Here is a 16,148-nt window from a genome sequence, read left to right on the forward strand (position 1 = left end):
TCTAAGCTACTTCCACAAGCAGCCCGTCAGCAAGTCCTTCAAAGTACATTAGACTTGGATGCCTTTGCCCCCTCCACAACTCCCCCCAACTCCCTGGTCCAGGCCATCCCCATCATTTGCCTGGATGTTATCTATTGCTACGTGACAATATCGCCATACATTTAGAAGCTTAACATATAATTATTATCTCACAGTTTCTTTGGGCTGGGGGTCTCCTCGTGGCTTAGCTGAGCCCTCTGCTTTGGAGTTATTGGCCAGGGCTGCAGTCTCATCTGAGGTTCCACCTGGGAGGAACATGCTTCCAAGCTCATGTGCCTGTGGAAGGACACGGCTCCTTGCTGTATCTGTTAGACTGGGGGCCTCAGCTCTCACTGGCTGTCAGCCCAACGCCATCCTCAGTTCCTTGCTATGTGGGTCCCCAACATGACCCTGACTTCATCAAAGCCAGCAAAGGGAGAGTCCCCTTGCGAGAGGGGGCATTACACTATGGTGTACCATAATTGCAAAAGAGGCATGCGTCACCGTTGCCCGATGCTATTGGTTAAAAGCAAGTCATAGGTCTCACCTGCAATGAAAGGGGGAGGGCCACACAGAGCATAAACATAGGGGGCAGATACTGTGGGGACCATCCTGGAGTCCACGATATCCTCTGCCAGTCTTTTCTCACTCAACAGCCCAGCAATCCTTTTAAGACCTATGTTAGATCATATGTCATCCCTATAATCAAACCTTCCAGTAGCTCAACCACAGTCAAAGCAGACATCCTCCTATCTACCTGCAAGGCCCTACCCAACGTGTCCCCCATTATTCTCTGACCTCAGTTCCTCCTACTTTCCCAAGTGCTCCCTTCATCCTTCAAGACTCTGCTCACCTTCTGCTTTTTTAAAAAGCATCCCAGCCCACCCACACTCCTTTCTCTTTATCAACCTTTTCTGCCGTTGCACCTCATCGCCATCTGACATACTGCGTGTACTTGCTTTGTCTTCCCACGGTAGGATGTGAACCACATGGGAGATGGGAAGAGGATTATTTTGTTAGTGGCGTGGAATTGAGAGGGATCAGCCCTCCAGACCACTCCAGTCCCTCCACTATAGATCCCACCAGCCTCAGCATTCATCCCCACCACCCAACCTACCAGCCCCAAAGCCGACCTCCTCAGCGTCTCCTGGGCACCTATCTGTTCCAACACCAAGCCAAGGACAGATTTGGTCTCCAGTCCTCCAGGATCCTGTGTTTACTGGGGAGGCTGGAGAGTAGGAAGCTGGGAGTCTCCTACAACCCCAAAGAAGGACTAAGAGAGCCTTTTTCTGGGAAACTTGAGATCCAGCCACATGGGGCTGATCTACATGGTGGTTTTCTTCTACCATGTCTTCCTGATTCACCTGCCAGAGCCTGGACCTTCACCCAGGGCTGAAGCTATTTCTCCAGCTCCTCCCTCCACTGCTCCCCAGGGAATCTTACTCTGAGCCAGGAACGGTGCCCCAGGCACAGATCACCTTCCTTTCACCTGCTCCTGGGCATGGCCTCTTCTGAGAGGCCCTGAAGCCGTGTGACACCTCTCTGGACATATTGGGAAGGCCAGCTGTCCCCCGCCCCTACCCAGGAGGCTGAGCCTGTCACAGCCTGGGTTTCAGCAATCTGCCTTCCTGACCCCCTTCTCATCTGTCTTCCAGGTAGGACCCAGCGTGCTCTGGGACAGAGTCCGCCTGACATGGGACAGCAGGAGGCTACTTCTGCCAAAACTGAGTCAAAGTGGTATGCTCAGTGTGGCTTCCCCAGCCAGAGGGAGCTATGGTGGTCTCTGTCCTTCGTGGAGTCTCCAGAGTTTGAAAGAGATGGAAGTTTGGGGGCAAGGATGGAACCCAGGGAGTGGTAGACAAGCACACTGCTCAGAAAGGCAAAGTTTATTCCAGTGTTGACAGGGAGAGTGAGGCTTGCACAGCAATTCTAAAATCATGTCAATCTCCTTTGCCTGGCTGCGAGTCACGGGGTCACTAAACTGGCCACAGTTACAGTAAGCAGGAGAGGTCGTGGCTCAGGCCTTCCCAGACTTCCCCTGGGACACACGGGTCTCTGGGGGCGCCCGGCGAAACCACTCGGACCAGGAGCCGTCGTACACGGCCACATCAGGCTTGCCGCAGAGGTAAGCAGCCAGAGCCACGTGGCAGGCGGTGACCCCCTTGCGGCATGTGGCAATGAGAGGCTGCGAGAGATCCACCTTCTTGGCCTGGAACAGAGCACGGAGCTCTTCTGGGCTCTTCTCGAAGCCATCTTCAGTCAGGAAGTCCATGAAAGGCATGTTGACTGAGCCATGAATGTGGCCCGAGTCCAGTCCTGGGGGGGGGCAGAGGACACAGGTTAGGGGAGGTATGAGGGGTGGGGACTAATGGGGCCTGGAGGATTCAGTTGGCTATAGCTGGAAGGATAGATAGCTTTGCAAATAAAAATAGCATATTTGCTCTGCTTGGAGCTCCGTTTATTCCTAGCCCTACCTACTACCAATTCTCATTACTTAAGACGACTGTGCCCCCCTGTCTTGAAGTGGGGATGCCCAGAATCACACCTGCTTGAGAGGATGGCAGCATGAGTCTCAGCTCCACTAACCGTTACCTTGGACAAATCACTTCACTTCTCTGAACCTCAGTTTTCTCATCTGTAAAATGGACTCAGTGGTACATACCTACCTCACAGCATTGTTGAGAAGAGCAAATGGGACAAATGAATGCAAATACCATGTGCTGAGAACACAGCAGTGAAAGGGAGAGACAGAGCCCGGCCCTCAGGGAGATTCCAGTCTAACAAGGTAGACAGACGCTAAACAGATAACCACGTAACTAATCAGATACGTCACCCTAGTTTACAGATGAATCCGCTGAGGCTTGGCAAAACAAAAGGGCACATCTAAGGTCACACGGAAAGATGAAATCAGAGTCGGGATCATATCAGGGCCTCTGGTTTTCTGTGAAGCACACAGTTGCGGAAAGAGCCTGTGACTTGGTGTGAGACGTAAGGTCAAATTCCACATTGAGCAAGTGATGTCAGCTCTCTGAGCCTCAGTTTCTCCATAGGAAAAAGAGAAATGAGAGTATCCGCTGGGTACTGGCTGCTGTCCAGAGTGAATGGCACAAGGAAAGCATTGGCTTTGGAGGCTGGCCCACCCACGCTGCGATGCTGCGCCCCCAGCCACTTCACCACCCATGGAGGGTGTAGGGGGAGAATAGGGCGGTGTGGGCATTTTGGTCCCCTCCAAGAATTTGGAAGGAAGCAGCATGGGGGGACTAGACTGGCTCTGGGGCCCTTTCTAGAACTGTCTCAGTACCCAGTGAGGGCCCTCGGCCAAATCTGGCTTTAGAAGAGCGGGAAAGTAGGGCAAAGGGGACCAGGCCATGGCCAGAGCTGGTGCCACCCACAGGGTGAGGCCACAGGCTAATCCCACGCATGCCCAGGCCACTCCTCTCTTCGTCAAGCCACCCACACCCTGGCAGGGGTGGGGGCTCTGTGGCTGACCCCCCTCCCAGTGCCCAACCTGCCATTTGGCCTGACACAAGTCTACCTCCATCTCTTTGAGCTCCCCTTGCTCCCCAGTCCCCACCACCCTATTCAACCTGGACTATGTGACAGGACCCGAGCAGGGTGGCAGGAGCAGGAGGCGAAGGATCTGAGTGCTGTGGCCCCAAGACACATAGTGGGAATATGTGCAGACAAGCAGACCCTGAACCTCCAAGCCTCAGTCTCCCTCCTGCAGAATGGGGAGAAAACCCCACCTACCTCCCAGGTGTGTGGAGAAGTCTAGCTACTGCAGCTAAAAGCACCCAGGGACACCGACAGGCACATGACTCAGTGCATGATTATGCCAGCGGTGGCCTGGTCCTTTCACCCCAGGGCCAAAGAGGATTCCGAAATCTATTCGCACGAGTCGAGTTGGATTGGCAGTGGTGTTTGCCACCAACTGATCACCAGGTACAGATTTCCTTGTCCCTTCTCCACTCCCACTGGCTCACTTGAATAGCCTGAAAATAAAGAACAGGAAACGCCAGGCATGCTGACTCACCCCTGTAATCCCAGCACTTTGGGAGGCCCAAGTGGAAGAACTGCTTGAGCCCAAGTTTGAGACCAGCCTAGGAGCACAGCAAGACCCCATCACTATGGAAAAAAAAAAAAAATGAGCCAGGCTTGGTGGTATGCACCTGTAGTCCCAGCTACTTGGGAGGCTGAGATAGAAGAGTCACTTGCACCTAGGAGTCTACAGTGACCTGTGATCATGCCACTGCAGCCTGGGTGATACAGCAAGACTGGCTGGGCGTGGTGGCTCATGCCTGTAATCCCAGCACTTTTGGAGGCCGAGGGGGGAGGATCATGAGGTCAGGAAATGGAGACCATCCTGGCCAACACAGTGAAATCCCATCTCTACTAAAATACAAAAAAATTAGCCAGGCGTGGTGTTATGTGCCTGTAATCACAGCTGCTCTGGAGACTGAGCCAGGGGAATCGCTTGAATCCAGGAGGTTGGAGTGAGCCGAGATCATACCACTACACTCCAGCCTGGCGACAGAGTGAGACTCCGTCTAAAATAAATAAATAAAAAGAAAGTTTGATTGAATACAATGTATAAAATTAGAGCAATTTCTTCCTGCTGCGTTTCATCTGTTTGCCTGAAAACTTGAATCTGAGACAAGATGTGCACCCACCCTACCACCGAGAAACAACTGATCAGCTGGCGTCAAGGGCATTCTTTCCCAAGCAACGCAGCTTTCAGATGTGTCCACATCCGGGTCGTGGGCTGGACCGAAGTGCATTTGAAAGCACAGGGTTGCAGCCGTTTTGTTTTGTTGCTCCCTCTCTGATGACACAGCCCCATTGTGTTCTTCTGATTACATAAAGGGCTCCTCTTCTGAGTAAAGATGAAGTCAGGGAGTTTCTGTGGAGCCAGCCTCCCACACTGGGCCAGCCTGGACAGGGTGAAGTGGGGCGAGCTCACGGCCTGTCTGGGGCATTGAAATGAGCTGTGAGAAGGGCTGAGATAAACCTGGGCCAGGGAATGTTGAAGCACAGCCAATTGCTGGAAGGGCACGTGGGGCCGGAAAGCCAGGCTCCCATGGTTCTCCTCCCAAGTCTAGCTGCAGACTTCCGGTGCCCCCATTCCCATAACCTGTGGCACCAGGCACTCGACAGGAGGTGCTCTTCAGAACTTTATCCTCCTCAGCCCTCACAGAGCAGGGAAGATTACTCTCAGCACTGCTGGAGAGGCCAGGCTCAGAGAGGTGAGGCCGCTTGCCCCAGGACACACAGCAAAGGTAAGTGAAGTCTGATTGGTCTATCCCCAACGCCTGTGTTGTTTTGACCAGCTTGAGCCTCCCTGGAAAAAAGAGACTGAGGCAGGTAATAGATGAGATGATCTCTTGTGCTTGAGTTAACTTCCCTTAGGCCACTGGTAGGTGTAGATTTTTTTTTTTTTTTTTTTGAGATGGAGTCTGGCTCTGCTGTCCAGGCTGGAATGCAGTGGCACGATCTTGGCTCACTACAACCTCTGCCTCCCAGGTTCAAGCAATTCTCTTGAACTCCTGACCTCAGGTGATCCGCGCCTGCCTTGGCCTCCAAAGTGCTTGGATTACAGGCATGAGCCACCACGCCCAGCTTTCAAGCAATTCTCTTTCCTCAGCCTCCCAAGTAGCTGGGACTACAGGCGCGTGCCACCACACCTGGCTAATTTTTATTTTTATCTTTTTGTATTTTTGGTAGAGACGGGGTTTCACCATGTTAGCCAGGATGGTCTCGATCTCCTGACCTCGTGATCCACCACCTTGGCCTCCCAAAGTGCTGAGATTATAGGCTCGAACCACCAAGCCCAGCTCTAGCTGTGGATTTTCATGGCCAGGAAAAGCTGGCCCTTTCTGCTTTCACTAACGAATCGAGAGCAGGCAGCCCTAGAAGGCAACCACCCCTTAACCCTGGCCAGGAGGCAACCCTGCACCCTCCCCCAACCCCTCATCCCTGCTCCCAGCCCTGGGAGGGAGAGATAGGCAAGGGGATGATTCTCGGACCCATACAGCAGCAGAGAAGACACCCCATGGATCTGTGATGGGTGCAGGGGTGGGTTTGCTTACAGCTCACCCCACCCACAGCAGTGGCCTTAGGAATCAGCCCCACCTTGAATCCTGCCAACCCCTGGTCAAGTCTCAGCCACTTTGCCTTAATAGAGAAGTCCTTTCCCTGTCCCAACCTGCAAAGTGGGACCAAGCCTACCTACCCCTGCCTGCCTCCCTTGCAGGTGTCCAGAAGAGAATATATAAAAATGGCTTTGTGCCAGGCACGGTGGCTCATGCCTGTAATCCCAGCCCTTTGGGAGGCCCAGGCAGGTGGATCATGAGGTGAGGAGTTCGAGACCACCCTAGCCAAGATGCTGAAACTCCGTCTCTACTAAAAGTACAAAAATTAGCTGGGCATGGTGACAGGTGCCTATAATCCCAGCTACTCAGGAAGCTGAGGCAGGAGAATTGCTTGAACCTGGGAAGCGGAGGTTGCAGTCAGCAGAGATCACACCACTGCACTCCAGTCTGGGTGACAGAGCAAGACTCCATCTCAAAATCTGCAAATAAAAGTATTCATAAGGGGGTCGATACCCTCCTCTCTCCTTCACCCTCACTCCCTCCAAGGAGGAAGGCAAATTAAATTGAGTCGATAAAGAAACCGGGTTGGACAACTCCTCCCTCTGCCTCTCAGTTCTTCCAGCCCCCCTCCAGGGTGAGCAGCGCTCCTTTCATGAACAGTTGAGCAATGAAGAGACTTGCCTGGGGCCACATATCAGTATCACATCCGATGTAACCTCAGGTCTGTCTGACTCCAGGACTAAGGGCTTCTGGAGGCACAAAACTGCAGCCAAAGAGGAAGCTGCTTGCCTAAGGTGGGCAGGAAGTGGCTGCCAGGTGTCTAAGCTCTGCTTCTGGCTCCCTTTGGGGTCGTTCCTTCCAGAGATGATCCGGGTCAAGGCTTGAGCCCCAGTCCTGCCACCCCATGCTCCTGTGTATGACATCAGGACCGCTGAACCCACAGGGTGCCTCCCTGATCCCACCCCAAGCTGGGAACCAGCAACTTGGCAGAGCCTCATGTGCCTTTGTGACCCCAAAATATCTTGTATGGAGGCCAGCAAAGCCTCTTGGAGGAAGGGCTGGGTGGTGGGGTGGGGGGGGACGTGCCACACCCTCCAGGTCTTTCTAGATGGCCCTGGCCTTTGCTTCGTTCCTTACCCTTCTCGAAATCCCTTTCCAGCCACTGCTACATTTAAACAAATGCACACTCATGTGGGTAGGGCTGCCGTGACTCTTCTCATCTGATGATAAGGAAACCCAGAAAGGCCAAGCAAGTGTACTGAGGTCACCCCAAGGAGGAGTGGCTGAACTGAAATGAGAATCCATGTTCCCTGGTGCTTCTGATGGGGGCTGGAGGAAGCGGGAACAGGATCACAGAGGAGGAACTTCAGCATCCCGGGCCTTCAGGAGGCATTACCCACTGCAGGCCATTTCCCCCCTCTGGGCCTCGGTTTCCTCATCTGTAAAATGAGTGAGGACATTAGGCCTGGCACCTCCGAGCTGTCCCTTCCACTTATTTCTCAGGTTGCTTCAGGGCAGGCTGGGAAGCAGCAAGAGAACCAACACCACTGATCCTCCCCCACTGACAGCTTAAATCCCAAGGAAAGGAGGCGTCTTGAACCAAGGCCAGGAGAGGGCTGCAGGCGTTCCCAGCTGGGATTCTCTGGGAGGTGCCAAATGAACTTGAATCTTCAACTCCAGACCTTTAGGGAGCAAGCTGGGCAGGAAAAATCTGAGGTCTGGCAAGGCCAGAGTCCGGTGCGGTCCTGGCTCTGCACTAACGGGCTGTGCAGCCTTGACCCTGCCTCGTGCACCTCGGGCTCCCCTGTGTTTCATGAGGTCACCTTTCAGGCCCTCCAGCTCTAAGACTGTGCAAAAGTTTTCCCAGCATTCTCTCTGTGGGAGGTACAGACAGGAAGAGATGTTTTTCAACAAGTTGGACAAAGTGTTGCACATGATTTAGACTCTGTAGAGGAGGAGCTCTGTTGGAGGAAACAGACACCAAGCAGGTGCCCAGCAACAAGTGAGTGCCCTGCTCCTGGACATGGCCAGGCAGGGGCTAGAGGGCACCCAGCAGGAGTGATGGCAGCAAGACTCCAGTCCTGCATCTAGGAAAGGCAAGATCTCCAAGGTTCTCTCTGGTTAGGAGGCTCTAGAACTCAGCATTTCCTCTCCTGAGGCTCCCCCCACCCTCAAGCAGTATCCAATACTCCTGCCTTCCCTGCAACAGAAGGGGAACTTCCGAGCCACCTTCCTGGGGCAACCAGCAGAGGGCACGCCCTCCCAGCCCTGGAAAGTAGGGGTAAGGCAGCACCGGACACGTCCTGGCTTATAGCCATGGTTTAAAACAAGGCAGCCCTGGGTTCTAATCCTGGCTTCCACCACTTAACTGAGCAAGTAACTTAACACCCTGGCATCCTATCCCCTCAGCCCCCTGCTGCTAAAACAGGGGCATTCAGCTTTGTTGGCTGAGATAAGGCAGTGCCAAGTGTCTGGCATGAAATGGCAGCTGCTGTTACAGCTCTGCAGCTGCCTGGAAAGGTTATGGAACAGACTGCCTTTGCAAACACCAGTCAGGCACCCTGCGAAAGCTAGATATGGGGAGAGGAGGATCCTGGGGGAGGGACACTGTTGATGTCTATAAGGGTTTCTGTGGGAGAGAGAGGCCTGGAGAAGCCGCATGTCACCTTGGGAGGTTTCTGTACAGCAATGTAAACGCTAGCTAGGGGCATGACACCCGTAGGTATATTCTAGTCCTTGTGGGGCAGCTGGGGCCTGGGAGTGGAGGTGGTGGACATGTCACCAGTGACTTCTGCTGATGTGACTCCACATGGATGCTAGGTGGCTTGTTAGCACGTAGCTATGAGGACACATTCTTGGGGCCTTATGGATCCAAGCTGAAAAAGCCTTTAGGTTTGTCTCCATCCTCTAGTTTTATCGATGGAAAGACTGAGGTCTACATGAGAGGATTGAAGGCCTAGGACCCTGGAGATGGTCCCAGTCGTGCTTATTCCCTATCCTTCCATGGGGCAATACTCCCCAGGGACCACCCAGCACTGGGGCACCTACCGAATGCATCCGGCTCTGGCTCAGCACCCAGGAACCGCCCTTGGGACCGTGAATCCACCAGCTGGAACCTCTTAGATTCAAGGTTCTCCAGCACCTGCTCATAGGTCTTGAGCAGGGAATGGTCCAGTGTGGCTTTGAAGACGGCAGGTTCGGGGCGTGAGGGCTCGGATGTCACGGGGTGGCCCTCTTTCAGCCAGTTCCGGAAGCCACCATTGAGCACTGATACCGTGCGGTGGCCGAACACACGGAACATCCACCAGACCCGGGGAGCGTAGAAGCTGCCCAGGTGGTCACCATCATACACCACCACGTGCGTGTGGTTGCTGATGCCCAGGCGGCCCACGTAGTCGGCGAAGCCAGTCTCGCTGGGTAGCATCATCTCGTAGGGCGACGCCGTGTCCCGGCACTCCTCTATGTCAAAGAAAGAGGCGCCGGGCACGTGGCGCTCCAGGTACTCTTTGCGGGCCTCTCGGGTGCCCGGTGAGTACCAGGAGGCGTCCAGCACCCGCAGGCCGGGCCCCAGCTTGCCAGTCCTGATGGACTCCGCCAGCCACTTGGTGGAGACCAGCGCCCGGTAGAGCACCTGATGAACCATGGCTTCAGCTCCGCGTGTCACCTGGCACGGGTGGGAACCAGGAAAGAGAGACAGGCGTGAGGAGGTCGGTGTGGGCAGTAGGGTGAGGCCTGGGAGAAGCTTTCTCCCTCCGCACTCCCCCGGGTTCCTTGTTTACCGCGGCAAGCCAGCGGGGCTGGGGCGCGCAGCGGGGTAAGTTTGCAGATTCCCTCCGGAAAGCCGGCCCCGCCCCCCCACCCCCAGCGGGACCTGGGGCCCAGAGCAGAAGCTGGTGGGGCAAGAGTTTCCAAGGACTCCAGATAGGGGCGCTTCCTGTGGCGGGGGTCTGGCTCCTAGCAGCTACAGTACTAGATCGCGCCAGGAAAGAGCAGTGAAAACATGCCCGGGATAGGGGGACGACGGCATCCTGGGCTTAGAATCCTCTTTCCTTTGAATGCAGAGGGGTGGGCGCAGGGCGAGGAAGCTCCGCGGGCCGCGCACACGCCATCGCCTGCGGCCTCCCCAGGCAGCCCGAGGTCGCCCGCCTCCAGAATGCCCAAGTCCAGCCCGAGGCTCGCTGCCCTCTGCCCTAGGTGGGTCAGGAGTTCCCGGGGCACCCCGTCCCACGCTCGCAACGCGATCCTTCCCAGGGCGCAGGTGATCCGGCCGGCAGCCCAATCCCCAGCGGCCCCAGCGCCCGGCCGCCGCCCCCCGGCCCGCACTCACTCGCCCAGGCAGCCGAGCTGGCGCTCGCCCCTGCCCGCTGGAGAAATTGGCCAGTTCAAACCCCCGGCCGCAGCTCCCTGGGCGGCGCGCACCACCGCGCCGCCACCAGAGGGGGGAACCTGCGCCGTCTGCCGCCACCCCGCGCCCCCCGTCTATCCCCCGCGCCCTCGCTCCGCACCCGGCACCCGCCGCCCCCCGCGCGAAGAGCCTCCGGGACCCTTGGGGGTCTGCGGGGGACGCCGGGTGGCGCGGGGACGGCGCGGGCCCGGGCTGGGCGGAGCGGGCGTCCCCCCCACGGCCTGGCCGGTGGAAGGCTCGGGTAGCCGCGGCTCCGAGTGGCCGCGGCGGTGGGCTGTTCCGGAGTCTCCTCCCTTTGGCCAGGCTGCAGGTTGGTGGCGGGAGGAGGGGACAGCTGCGGGCGCGGGGAGGGGGCGCCGAGCCGCGGGGGCCATGACGGAGCCAGGAAGCCGGGAGCCCGAGACTCGGGTAACTGACGCGGCGTGGCGCTTGTCTTTCTGGAGGGGGAAGGGAGTGGCTCTTTGGGGTGCGCGGCGCGGGGCTCCGGCACGGGACCTGAGGGGAGGAAGGGGCGCAGTCTAGGAGGAAAGGCGCGCCGCTATGTTGGCACTAAGGATGACTGTCCGCTTGGGGCGGCCTGCTGGGTTGGAGGGTCGTGACGAGTGGCGGGTGGGGAGCCTTTGGTGGAGGTGGGGTGACCTGGTGCCACCAGAGAGGGTGGGAGGGAGGCAGGACAGAGAGATGAGACCCCGCTGATCCAGAGGCCCCAGGAAGAGACGCTAGCCAAGAACTTCCTAGGGAGTGAAAGGAACTAACATTGTCACGGCCTGCTTGGTGTGGCACTTTGCTGGGTACTCCCGTGGTGTCACTTAGCTCCCACAGTAACCCTGCGGAGTAGACCAGAAACTTACTTAGACTGGAGGGAGCGGCAGAGCGAGTTGCTGGGGGACACACCCAGAGTTGAGGCCCCGCCCGATCCCAGGTCTGAAGGCCACATGGTACCGGCTGCCTTTGTTTACCTGGCTCTTCCCTGATGCCTCATGCTTTTTAAAAAATTGCCTGTTTTTAACTTAGTTTAATCGTAAGTTGATGTAATTCAATGTTTAATCATAGCTATGTTTAACAACGAGTTGGCAAAATTTCTGAAAAGCTCACCATTGGCTCTTGCAAGCTGCGCGACGCCATTGCTCCTCCTCAGCTTTTGCTAGCCAGGGTGGGGATGCTTTCCTTGTTCTCCAACCCCGACTTATTTATTTATTTTTATTTATTTTATTTATTTTTTTTTGGACAGGGTCTGGTTCTGTGGTGAGACTGGAGTGCAGTGGTCCACCTCAGCTCACTGCAACCTCCGCCCACCAGCAGTTCTCCTACCTCCGCCTTCCAAGTAGGTGGGACCACAGGCATGTGCCACTATGCCTGGCTAATTTTTAAATTTTTGGTAGAGATGAGGTTTTGCCATGTTGTCCGGGCTGGTCTTGAACGCTTAGGCTCAAGCAATCTGCCAGTCTCGGCTCCCAAAGTGCTGTGATTATAGGCATGAGCCACCATCCCTGACCTCACCCCCCTTTGAAAAAAAAAAAAGGTTTTGTTCTAAAATGCTCACAGCAATCCTCAAAGCCTAGTGTCTGGCGGTTGGGGGAGGGGGTGGGCAGGAGGGACCAGGCTGGGGAGGTCCTAGAGGAGTAACCTAGATCCCGCCTCGGGCTCGTGCTTGCCTCAGTGCAGCTGTGTACCCTCCTGACACGAGCCTGGGGCGATTACGTCCTGGGGTTCTCCACTCCTAGGGCACCCCCCCCTTACAGTGATCCCGGCTCTGGAATCACACAGGCACCCCTCCACCCCTCCCTGACACCCACAGCCTGCCCTCTCACACCCTCCTCTATGGCCCACAGTCCTTTGTGAGAACTGCCAATCAAGCAGGGACAGTGGGGGAGGGTGACCCCAGGCCTCTAAAGTCCCACCAAGCCCTGGCATTCTCAGATTTTAGATCTACTGCTGTCAGTTCCAGGGCCACCAATGAGAGTAACAGTAGAAGCAATAATGCGGTTTTATTAAACCGTTTTTAATGATTAGTAAAAGCAGCCAGCTGTAATGCATGATGGTGGCCCCTCTACATTCATTGTTTAATCTTGGCTCTAAGAGGTGAGGGTTGGAAGCTCCATTATAAGGAACAGAACCACCCAGAGGCCCTACATGCCCACCATTACACAACCAGTTAAGCAGTAGAATGGGGTTTACATTGACTTTGGGGGCTGACTCCCAAACCAGGGCTCTTTCTAAGTGGATGATTGGGCAGGGAAAACAAGGATCCTCAAGAATGGGAGACAGTGTTGCGGGAGGCCCAGGGGCTGCTGTGGTTCCCACAGTTGGGTTCCTTAGGAAGGAACCTGCAGCATCCGCCAGCACAGCACCCCCTAGCCGTTGTGTAACACAGAAATGGGGATCCCTCCTTAGCCAAAGGCCCCTTGGTGGCCTCCTTACCCTGAAGATCAAGCTGAGGCTTCCGGGACCCTGGGAAAAGTCAGACTAGTCTGGACTTCCTCTTCATCCAGGAAGCCTTCCCGCCTCTTCTGCTGCCACCCTCGGCTGGCATAGGGACTCCTCTATGCTCAGTGCTGAACTCTAAACTGTCCTCAATTTCACTGTCTCACCTGCATCCTGCCTTTTTCCCCCCAGGGCTTGGCAAAGGCCAGAGTGCCTCAGTGTCTGGGACAGAGCCTGCCCGTGTGGGTGGGGTGCGTTCCTAAAAGTCAGCTGCGGCGACTGTGGAGGTGGGCACAGAGTGTCACCCTATGAACTCATTAGGCCCTGGTCATCACGGCACCTGGGGCTGGTGGAGTCTAGCCTGAGGAGTCAAATTCTGGCTGCAAATCCTGAGGCTGCTTTCTGTGACCAAGGGCAAGGGACTTGTTCTTCTGTCAGTTGCCTCATTCATAAAGCAGGCATCCTAATACCCGCCCAAGGCTGTGGTGCCAAACACGTGACCTGGCTCACAGAGACACTCAGTCCACACATGTTCTCTACCTGCCCCCTTCATTTGGCTGGCAGGACTGCCTGCAGTGGGTGTCAAGGATAGGTGAGGGCTGACCTGCAGCCCGAATTCCACACACCCAGCCGTGTGCCCTGGTGGGGGCTCAGCCTCTGCGTGGCAGAAGGGGCCCCTTCCTCTCACCTGCACAATGGCACCTGTGGACTAGTGGCTTCCCAGCACAAAGGGTTTAAAGGATTTGGGAAGTCAATACCCAGGAAGGCTGTGGGTCAGCCTGGCATAGTGGGCTGGTGAGCTGGTGCACTGTCAGCCGCTGGCATACAGGAAAGATGGAGAGGGGAGGGAGGGAGGTGCAAAGTCACTGTCGCTGCTGCTAGACAGAGACAGATGAAAGAGAGAACCCAGGCTGGACGGGCCAAACCTGGCCTCGCCAGACTCCCGGAGCCTGCACAAGGTGTGTGGCTGAGAAGTCCAGATACTGGTGCCAGACTGCCCAGAGAGAAGCCTGGCACCACTGGGTCAGGTTAGCACATTTTTTTTTTTTTTTTTTGAGATGGAGTTTTGCTGTTGTCACCCAGGCTGGATTGCAATGGTGCAGTCTCGGCTCACTGCAACTTCTGCCTCCTGGGTTCAAGCAATTCTGCCTCAGCCTCTGGAGTAGCTGGGATTACAGACGCCGGACACTAATCCTGGCTAATTTTTATATTTTTAGCAGAGACGGGGTTTCACCATGTTGGCCAGGCTGGTCTTGAACTTCTGACCTCAGGTGATCTGCCTGCCTCGGCCCCCCCAAAGTGCTGGGATTACCGGCATGAGCCACCACATGAGGCCAGGTTAGTGCACTTCTGTGAGCCTGAGTGTCCTCCTTGAAACGGGGACAATAATACCAAGCCTCTTAAGGTCACTCATTCCACACATACTGGAAAGTCTACTGTGTCAGGCATTGTTCTAGGGTATTCTTAGGATTTAGTGGTACCCAGCAAGAATTCAGTAAATTCCAGCTACTGTTCCTATTAGGCGGCCACTATAAATGTTTGGTGAGTGAATGAATGACTTCCATCTGGGACTTGGTAGCAAATTAAGCCGAGCTGCCTCTTAGGGAGGGGTGGAGACTTTGCCCCTGCTTGCCTTAAAGCCAGCCGGGCCTTGCCCCTAGGATACCTCCACCCAGCAATTGGAGGTGAGGGGCGAGGCCTGGGGCTCTCCAAGAGGTCATGGGCATTAGGTCATTCGGAGTTTGTGTGCTTGTGTTGATCCGAGGCCTGGCTACCCACCTCTGTGCCCGGGTTCGCCACCGATGGTTTCTGCGGGTGTTCCCTGGACTCTGCCCTGCACGGGCCCCACCTCCCGCGCCGGCCCTCGCCCTCGCCCTTGCCCCAGCGGCAGCCCTAGCCCCAGCGGCGGCCTCTCCCTGCTTCCCTCCTGACATCCTCCCTGTTGCCCAGGCCCGCAGCCCGAGACTCGCCGCTATGGCCCCGCCGCAGCTCTTCCGCGCGCTGGTGTCTGCGCAGTGGGTGGCCGAGGCGCTGCGGGCCCCGCGCGCTGGGCAGCCCGTGCAGCTGCTGGATGCCTCCTGGTACCTGCCGAAACTGGGGCGCGATGCGCGACGCGAGTTCGAGGAGCGCCACATCCCGGGCGCCGCCTTCTTCGACATCGACCAGTGCAGCGACCGCACCTCGCCCTACGATCACATGCTGCCCCGCGCCGAGCACTTCGCGGAGTACGCGGGCCGTCTGGGCGTGGGCGCGGCCACCCACGTCGTGATCTACGACGCCAGCGACCAGGGCCTCTACTCCGCCCCGCGCGTCTGGTGGATGTTCCGCGCCTTTGGCCACCGCTCCGTGTCACTGCTGGACGGCGGCCTCCGCCACTGGCTGCGCCAGGACCTCCCGCTCAGCTCCGGCAAGAGCCACCCTGCGCCCGCCGCCTTCACCGCTCAGCTGGACCCCGCCTTCATCAAGACCTATGAGGACATCAAGGAGAACCTGGAATCCCGGCGCTTCCAGGTGGTGGACTGCCGAGCCGCCGGCAGGTTCCGCGGCACCGAGCCGGAGCCCCGAGACGGTAACGCGGGGGAACCAGGCGGGATGTGGCCGGGCACGGCGTCGGGGGCGTGGCCTGCACCTAGGGCAGTGCCTGGTCTTGAATCTTCCTTTATTATTTAAATGTATCTTGTTTTCATTTCCTTTCCTTTTTTCTGGCCTTCCCTTCCCTTCCCTCCTTTCCCCCGTTTCCCTTCCCTTTCCTTCTTTCCACGGGGTCTGCTCTGCCGCCCAGGCTGGAGTGCAGTGGCACAATCATGCCTCAATGCAACCTCAACCTTCTGGGCTCCGGTGACCGTCCCCCCTCAGCCTGACCTTGCCTTTAAAGGCCGCTGCCGGAGGTGGGGAAGGAGATTTGACTTCCACTTGCTTCACTGGCTGTATTTGTTAAGCAGAGCAAGAATACCGGCCCCATCCCCTCCTGTGCTTTGAGCAGTGGCTCTCCCTAGCTCGTTCAGAGCGTTGCCCAAGCAGCTCTCACTAGAACACTAGAGATGTGGGGGGGTCACTGGAATGTGGGGGGCAAGCCCCAGTGTGGGAGAAAAACCCAGAAGGTTGGTCTTGATTGGGGCTACCCATGCCCCTGAGGATGGGGGAGTGAGGGCGGAGTCAGGGCTGCATAAAAGGGAAGTCTCTCCCAGGGGCCAAGACCTGGAGAGCGGGGG

The 16,148-nt window shown here is 56.6% G+C and overlaps 2 protein-coding genes across 3 annotated transcripts in view; one reads left to right on the forward strand and one right to left on the reverse strand.

The window, feature by feature from the left end:
• Positions 1-1,889: 1,889 nt before the first annotated feature.
• TST (thiosulfate sulfurtransferase) lies at positions 1,890-10,579 on the reverse strand. The gene is made up of 3 exons (XM_032266608.1): positions 10,435-10,579; positions 9,156-9,771; positions 1,890-2,334 (listed from the first exon to the last, which is right to left on the reverse strand). The coding sequence occupies exons 2-3, from the start codon at positions 9,748-9,750 to the stop codon at positions 2,036-2,038; spliced, it is 894 nt and encodes a 297-aa protein (XP_032122499.1). The 5' UTR covers positions 9,751-9,771; positions 10,435-10,579; the 3' UTR covers positions 1,890-2,035.
• A 106-nt stretch (positions 10,580-10,685) lies between these two features.
• Positions 10,686-16,148, forward strand: part of MPST (mercaptopyruvate sulfurtransferase) — a 9,838-nt gene continuing 4,375 nt past the window's right edge. The window contains exons 1-2 of one of the 2 annotated variants that reach the window (XM_032266600.1): positions 10,686-10,822; positions 14,887-15,505. In XM_032266600.1, coding sequence (XP_032122491.1) covers positions 14,911-15,505 — 595 coding nt within the window. In that variant the 5' untranslated portion in view covers positions 10,686-10,822; positions 14,887-14,910. Of the gene's footprint in view, positions 10,921-14,886; positions 15,506-16,148 lie in introns of both variants that reach the window. The other variant, XM_032266599.1, reaches the window with a different exon arrangement.

The sequence above is a fragment of the Sapajus apella genome, unplaced genomic scaffold (genome assembly GCF_009761245.1).
Source record: "Sapajus apella isolate SASKATOON/1434 unplaced genomic scaffold, GSC_monkey_1.0 scaffold160, whole genome shotgun sequence".
NCBI lineage: Eukaryota > Metazoa > Chordata > Mammalia > Primates > Cebidae > Sapajus > Sapajus apella.

Bases quoted from the DNA above. Each gene is read 5' to 3' on its own strand.
- TST (XM_032266608.1), bottom strand. From the start codon at position 9,750: ATGGTTCATCAGGTGCTCTACCGGGCGCTGGTCTCCACCAAGTGGCTG. The intron at 2,335-9,155 runs GTAGGTGCCCCA...GCCCCCCCCCAG, and splicing joins GCCAGAGCCGGATGCATTCG to GACTGGACTCGGGCCACATT.